This window comes from Myotis brandtii, unplaced genomic scaffold (assembly GCF_000412655.1).
Source record: "Myotis brandtii unplaced genomic scaffold, ASM41265v1 scaffold30, whole genome shotgun sequence".
Lineage (NCBI taxonomy): Eukaryota > Metazoa > Chordata > Mammalia > Chiroptera > Vespertilionidae > Myotis > Myotis brandtii.
Window position 1 is genome coordinate 1,212,540 of NW_005361458.1, and position 8,078 is coordinate 1,220,617.

Below are 8,078 nucleotides of genomic sequence, written 5' to 3' on the forward strand. Positions count from 1 at the left end.
AGAAGGACCAGTGTGGTCAGATGAGTGAGGTGCCCGTGGGTATGAGGAACAGTGGAAGGTTGTCCATGCTGGCTGGTGCAGCGGGAGCGAGAGGGAGATCGGTAGGAATGTAGGAAATGAAGTCAGACCATCGGACCTTGTAACTCCTGATGAGAACTTTCAATGGCACTGTAAGTGGGAAGTGACTGGAGAGGTCTGTGGAGCAGGCCTGTGTAGACAGGGGCTCATGGAATGCCTCTCAGAGGAGGTGAGAGGAAGCTGAGTAAGAAGACAGGTGTCACGTAGGGCAGGTGGGGTATTCCAGGAAGGGCTTGGCCAGTGCATAGTCCTCATGCAGGGAAGAGCTTGAAGCACGGGAGAGATGGAAAGGCCGGTGAGGCTGCAGTAGGAGGAAGAGGAAGACAGACGTGGAGACACAGAGCACGCAGGGACCACCCCATGCAGCTAGTGTATTAGTAGCTCAGACTGATAAAGTGAGACTCCATCAGCCTACTTATCCATATCTGTGCAATATCTTTAAATGCACAATATCTCTGTTATGATTAATTACATTTTAAGTAAGGTCTGGCTTTCACTGTCTTTAGAGACACAGTGAATGAGTATTATTAATTCACCAATCCCAGCCTACTTAAAATTGATTGCTCAAGGTGCCTCAAATATATTAGAAACTTATTAATTTTCAATATCTTCCCCAAAGATGGAGTAAAAATCACAACCCCCCCAGCATTTTCATTACTTATGGTATATGAATTATACCACGTATCACCTGACTTACAACTCCCTTTAACATGTTCTTCTCTGAAAGTCTCTTATACCTTTGTGTTAGCAACATTTTCCTCAAAATCACTTGAGTAAACCTGACCTTTATGGATTACTTTTCAGTGTCAGGATTTGGAAAAGCTCTGGCTATGCCACACCTCCTATTCCTTAAGCGAAGGATGGACATGTTCATTTATGCCCCTATTCCGTAGACATACTGAGGGAAACAGGGTCCCATGCATGCGGCTAAATAACGCCCCAAAAGATGAGAAGATGGACACAGTAAAAATGCCCTCCAGGAAACCAGCTCCTCCACTCTGTTGTGGAGCCCAGGATTTGAATACAGGAAAGTCAAGTAACATGTATTGATTTCCAATTCTACTACCACCAAGAAGCTTATAATCACTATCTTTACCCATCTTTGGAATAAAATAACTAAGAGGGAAGCCTGTGGGCAAGAAGCTTAATAATATTGATATAATATCATCTCAAGGATTAATATCTTACTTTAAAATCAATGCAGCAAACTTTTAGTTCCACAGGCAACATTCCACAAGTGAGATCTGAATTTACGATGGAAAGATTCTGAATAGGTATCTGAGGACCTCGGTTTACTGCTCCCACCGCAGGCCTGCTGGAGAAAGCTAGACCACGTAGGCGTCCATTCAAGGGGAAAGCATTTCTGTAGAGAACCAAACCCCAACTATGCACAGCGGTTTTCATGGTCAAACGGCTTTTGCTCTTCGCCTCTAGGAAATCTGCATTGGATTGAAATATACGGGCCAGTATAACCTTTCAGTGCAAACCGAGAAAGCCCCTGGCGTAGCCAGCATGCTATGGCTGGGAGGGAAACAGCCCGGTCCAGCCACATCTATTATTCTACTTAAGGGGAAAGTCCCCAGTGCAGTGCCATGCAATAGATTTGTAGGGGGATTTAAAAAAAGACAAAAACACTTAAAAATACCCTGATCCAAAATCAAGAGTCCATTTCCCTACTGAAAGAACAACCACTAATAGACAAAATCCGAGCAGCTAAACATCAAGCACATATCAAATTATAATAAACAGGCTGAAGAGAAAACTAATCCTCCGCTGTCTATAATGGGACCCACTGGCCACACGGGGCAATGGAGCATTTAAAATGTTTCTCTCTCATCGATGTTTCTAACTCTCTATCCCTCTCCCTTCCTCTCTGTAAAAAATCAATAAAATATATATTTTTTTAAAAATGTGGCCAGTCCAAACCGAGATGGGCCGTGAGTGTAAAACCATGAAATTTCAAAAATTAGTACAAGAAAATTTTTTTTCTTAATATTTTTTTAATGTTGGTTAATATTTTGGATATATTTAGTTAAGTAAAATATATTATTAAAATAAATTTTACTTTTCTTTTCACTTTCTTAATGTGGCTTCTAGGAAATTCAAAATTATGCACATGGCTTGCATCCTATTTCTATTGGAGAATGCTGACTTAGTGCATTTTCCCCAGAAGGTATCAGATACTCAAATAACAAAACTGCCCAGTGGATGTGGCTCAGTGGCTGAGCATCAACCTATTAACCAGGAAGCCATGGTTCGATTACTGGTTAGGGCTGGATCCCTAGTAGGGGGTGTGCAGGAGGCAGCTGATCAAGTATTCTCTCATCAATGATGTTTCTATCTCTCTCTCCCTCTCCTTTCCTCTCTGAAATCAATAAATATATTTATTTTAAAAAAGGAAATGGATTTATATCTTCTGTGGTGATTTTACTGATAGAGAATTGTGGTTCACGATCAAGGAAATGGTATTTGTGCACATTATTTGCCATGTTCAAATTATTTATCTAAGCAGGTTAGAAATTTGTACTGGTTTATACTGCTCCTGTTAGAATAATTTCACAATCCAAAGTGAAAGACTTTACAGCTCTCTGTTCTATGTTCTCAAAAGCCCTGCTTCACAGGGCATACCTGTGGACCTGTGATCCCATGCACCCTCCTCACCTCAGCAGTTAGCTGGCATTTCCAGAAGGAAGTGGCTGGGAAGCCCTCTGGGCCACTCTCCTCAGAGTGTATGTACCTTATGCAGTTAGGCAGTGAAGTCCCGGAGAGCGGGGGCTCAATTTCAGTCCTGTTTCTACCTGCACTGCATCTCAAATTGGTCTTCACATGAAAGTGAATGCAGCCCTAACCTGTTTGGCTCAGTGGATAGGGCGTCGGTCTGTGCACTGAAGGGTCCCAGGTTCGATTCTGGTCAAGGGCATGTACCTTGGTTGTGGGCACATCCCCAGTAGGGGGTGTGCAAGAGGCAGCTGATTGATGTTTCTCTCTCATCAATGTTTCTAAATCTCTATCCCTCTCCCTTCCTCTCTGAAAAAATCAATAAAATATATTTTTAAAAAAATAAAAGTGAATGCATTTGCTAAGTGTTGGTTACCTGGGTAAAGCTGATGACTTAGGGAGAAGGAAGAGCTTCCCTTCCTGTTCTTTGTATTAGAGCAATTTTATCACATTAGGCACTGGCTGTCCATTATGCTTCATAATGCATTTACTCAAATATCCAAGTGCCGCTGGCTGACAGACCTGAGCTGGGGGCCGGACATGCAGTGGGGAGTCAGACAGGCACAGTCCTGTCCTTACTGGAGAGGACAAACAAAAGCACACACATCACACAATTACAATAATTGGCAAGTGCCACCAGGGAAAAGCAGCTGGAATCATGAGAGGGACGTTGACCGGGGAACCTAATGTTGTCGGGGGGTCAAGGAAGGCTTCTAAGTAACCTTTACACTGGACCTGTGGGAACTGTTTGCCTGGCAACGTGGAGGAGAAAGGGCAGGCTGACCATGAAGGGAGGGCCTTTTAAGCCATGTTAAACATTTTCAGCTTAATCCTAAAAGCAATGAAAAGCCACTGAAGGGTTTTATGCAAGATAATGATGTGATCAGATTTGCCTTTTAAAAATATCGCTCTGGACAGACAGACAACAGTGTGGCAGTAACCAGAGGGGAGGGAGTGGGGGGTGGGGGATTTAGAGGGAGCCTAATATATGTTGATGGAAGACGGTTTGACTTTAGTAGGTGGTAGGCACACAGTGCAATATATAGAACTTGATTGGTTTGACTTTAGGTGGTAGGCACACAGTGCAATATATAGAACTTGATAAAAATTATATAAAAAAATATTGCTCTGGAGGTGGGTAAGAGTGGATGTAGGACCTGCACAGAGCACACCAACAAATTCATAAAAATTAATCAAACTCTCTTTGGTCATCGTTTCAATAGACACCAAGTTTCAAAAATAAAAGAGATGTGTCTGATCTACAACCACAAGATCTGAAAAGCAGAAAGCATCCTGGAGTATTCATCTAACACAAGTAACTCTCCAAGTGCCCTCAGAGCATTAACTCCCACTGATTCCTCTGGCCTGGCCACGGAACTGCTCCCTGAAGTCAGCCCCTGTCCTCACCCCAGCCGATCGTGCTTATTCCGGACCAGCACCCACCCGTACTGGTTGATGGGCTCCTGGGGTCACAGAGAGGCTATTTTTGTGCCCAAGAACTGGGTGCCCCTCGGAATTTGCTACATTCTTGTGTCCCTTCTCAAGGACATTTGGGTTCTGAAACAAGTGGCTGTGACCTGCCAGCATCTTTCAAGAACACCATAGCCAGTGTCTGCTCTCAAGGCAAGAAATCCATGGAGGAATGAAATCATCTAATCTAATAATAGACAAACATGGTAATTGACCATACCTTTGCTATGCCTCCCATTGGCTAATCAGCATGATATGCAAATTAACCACCAACAAAGGTGGCGGCTAATTTGCATACTGCAGGCAGATCCCGCTGCGCTGCCCCAGTGTGAGATCCTGGCCTGCCATGTGCGGGCGGGGTGGGCGGCAGCGTGATCCCAAGCTGCCGCCCGCCCCAGCGCGGGATCCGGGCCTGCCATCTGCAACCGGGGGAGACGGGGCAGACACTGCAGGATTGGGCGTGCCATCTGCCACCAGGGGAGCGGGCCTAAGCCAGCAGGTGGTTATCTCCCAAAGGGTCCCAGACTGTGAGAGGGCACAGGTTTGGCTAAGGGATCCCCCTCCCCTGCCAGTGCACAAATTTTTGTGCACGGGGCTTCTAGTATCTATCATAAACAAATTAAGCACAGATTATCTACATTCTATAGAATGAGTCTATGAACTTTTGGGTTGTTCTGAACTCTTCTGGATGACACTTATTTGCATATGCATGTGGCCTGCCCATATGTAACTGCTTTTCTGGAACCAACCTGGGATTGCCTGGTGATGGCCCTTACTGTTCTCCTGGATGGCAGATACCCATTCAATTGCAAATAGTCATAAATCTAATATATTGGCAGCTACAAAGCACATTCAACATTCTATTAAAAATGTGTCATTTCGAAAAATGTAAATCTCCCCCAATTACCTCTTCCTATAATCCTTTTTATTAAAATAAAAATGCCTCACCCTAGCTGGTTTGGCTCAGTAGGTAGTGCATTGGCCTGTGGACTGAAGGGTTGCAGGCTAGATCCCCAGTTGGGGGCATTCAGGAGGCAGCCAATCAATGATTCTCTCTCATCATTGATGTTTTTATCTCTCTCTCCATCTCCCTTCCTCTCTGAAATAAATAAAATAAATTAAAAAATTAAATAAAAATGTCTCAACCCCACCATTTGTGTCCTTTCTGAATTCCCACTGCACCACTCTGACAGCGAATGTCCCTTCCCACCAAAGTGAAGTGAGCCCATCCTTCTTAGAGGCAGGACCATCACCTTAAAGTACACGGGCTTAGGAAGCAGTCCCACCGGGGTCCCATCCTGGCTCCATCCCCTCCTAAATGTATAACTTTGGGAAAGTTTCTTAAGTTCTCTGGCCCTTGTTTTTTCATGCATGAAACGAGGCTAGCCTCCTGTATTTGTTTTCTGGTGCTGCCATAACAAATTAGCACAAACAAATGAAAACAATAGAAATGTACTCTTTCAAAGTTCAAGGGCCTAAAACCCTGAAGTCAAGGGGTCAGCAGGGTTGGTTCTTTCCAGAGGCTTTCTGGGAAAATCCTTCCTTGCCTCTCCCAGCTCCTGGGAGCTCCTGGCATTCCTTGGCAGCATCACTCCAATGTCTGCCTCCACCTTCACATGACTTTCTTCCTGGTAACTCTCTGTCCTCTTGTCTCAGAAAGACACCAGTCCTTGGATTTAGGGCTTACCCGAACTCCAGAATGAGTGTTAATCTCAAGATCATTAACTAATTACATTCGAAAATAAATCTGTTTCCAAGTAAGGTCACATTCTGAGGTCCTGGGTGGCCCTGAATTTGGGGGGACTGTACCTACCGTGTTCCATTGTACTCAGGAACTGTGATAGGTCCCCACTGAGTTTTAGTACCACAGTAGATATTTAATACCTTTTCTATACTATGATTTGTTCAACTGTGTTCTACTTTTGCCATCAGAAAAAAAAGGTTTCTTTTAGAGATGGCTTTGTGTATATAACGAGCACGGTACTGAAAATGCGTTAGTGCTCAATAAGTACTATGGTTTTCTTCCCTTCCCCTATGTTTATCTTGGCCTTGCAATGAGTTACTAGCACAATTCATGTGTATATCCCAAGAAATCAAAGGGCACTTCCAAGTTCTACCTAAAGATAAAGACAAACATTTCTTGCCCCTGTATGACTTCTGATGGCGAGGCAGGGTGAGTAGTTCCCTTCTCAGAACCTGACTTATTACAGTTGTTTAAGTACTAGGGACTACAGGTACATTTAAGAGAGCCTTGCATTTCTGTGGAATATAAAGGTCATGAAGAAGGCTCTAGGTAAAACTTAGAAACTTGATTTTTGCTATTCTTTTCCTAATTTCCTAACCATTTGGTCCATTGCCTGGTTCCTATAGCTTACCACCATATTACTTATAGATTTCTCTTCCTCACATAATCCCATTTCTGATGTAGTTTAAGAAGAAAAACAAAAATAGAAACGTTATTTCCACAGAGTTTGTTCATCTTCAAAACAGCTGTACTATCCTAGGTAAACAAAGGCTGAGTGAAACTGCAGCTGGCAGCAGGAGGCAGTAGAGAGCTAGTCAGCACTGCTTACTGCACTGGCCTCTTCCTTTTATCCTACACCTTTCCTTTTCTTATCTCTTGCCCACTAATGCTCACTATCCAAGCACATGGAGGCTGGCCCAATGCCCAGGCCATCTTCCCTAGGACCACCAAAGATACTGAAATCCCAACTTGCAATTCTCAAAGAAACTGGTCTCAAGAGTAAGCAGTTTTCCAAATAGCAATTGCATTTCACTTAAATACATTCAGCCTTGCGTCAGGTCTCTATACTCTAGGTTACAAACTGCTATGCAGAAAGAAGAGGGAGGAGGAGAGTGATAATATCGGCTGCTTTGCTCTGTTACACCCCATGCCTTCAGAGATGGCTCCAGTTCTGCCTGGTTCTCTTTCCAAGGCAGAGCTCCATTACCTCTATGATAACTTCCTTTTCTCATGGTCTACCACATTAGCAGGAACAAATGCTGATCTGTGCTGTGCTTGGAGAGGAATCAGAATTAAAAACGACCCTCCAGCCCAGCCAGCATGGCTTAGTGGTTGACCGCTGACCTATGAACCAGGAGGTCACATTTCGATTTCCGGTCAGGGCATATGTCGGGCCGTGGGCTTGATCCCTAGCGTAGGGCATGCAGGAGGCAGCTGATCAATGTTCTCTCTAATCATTGATGTTTCTATCTCTCGTTCCCTCTCCCTTTCTCTCTGGAATTAATAAAAATATATTTTAAAAAAACGAACAAACAAAACAACCCTCTAAAGACTGTAGTGAAGCAGTATGAACAAAAACTCTCTTCACAGAAATTATTCAACCTCCTATCTTTTCACACCTCTGGGAATTACTATTTCTTATCTTAATATTATCCTAATTTTCTTTCCTATCATCCCTTGAAAATTAATGTAGCATTAATAACATCTTACAGCTATCCTGTAGTCTGTTAAATACACCACAGTCAGATAAAATACTACAGAATCCCCCAGTCACTTCAATGTGAGCCTTAAAAAGTACCCCCATCCCAGGTGAAAGTGCTATACCTGAAGTCAATGACCCTCCAGAAAAGTGGGCTGAGGAAGCAGAAGTACAACAAACCTAAAATGCCTCTCAAAGAGAAGCTTACAGGTTACCTGGAGGGATACCTGAACTTGTAAAGTGACCCCTTACCTGGATTGGGTTGAAGGTATTCAATTGTTTTAGTCATTATTTCCATCACAGCCCTGCTGGTGACATCCACTTTCTGAAATGAGAAAATTAATATTCTAAATGACAAAGACCATTAGC

General features: G+C 43.5%; 1 protein-coding gene across 1 annotated transcript in view; it reads right to left on the reverse strand.

Annotated features, from left to right (window-relative positions):
• Nucleotides 1-8,078, reverse strand: part of SH3GL2 (SH3-domain GRB2-like 2) — a 37,319-nt gene that overhangs the window by 18,290 nt on the left and 10,951 nt on the right. Inside the window, exon 2 of the mRNA XM_014542367.1 lies at nt 7,962-8,034. Within this exon, the coding sequence (XP_014397853.1) occupies nt 7,962-8,034 (73 nt within the window). The remainder of the gene's footprint in view (nt 1-7,961; nt 8,035-8,078) is intronic.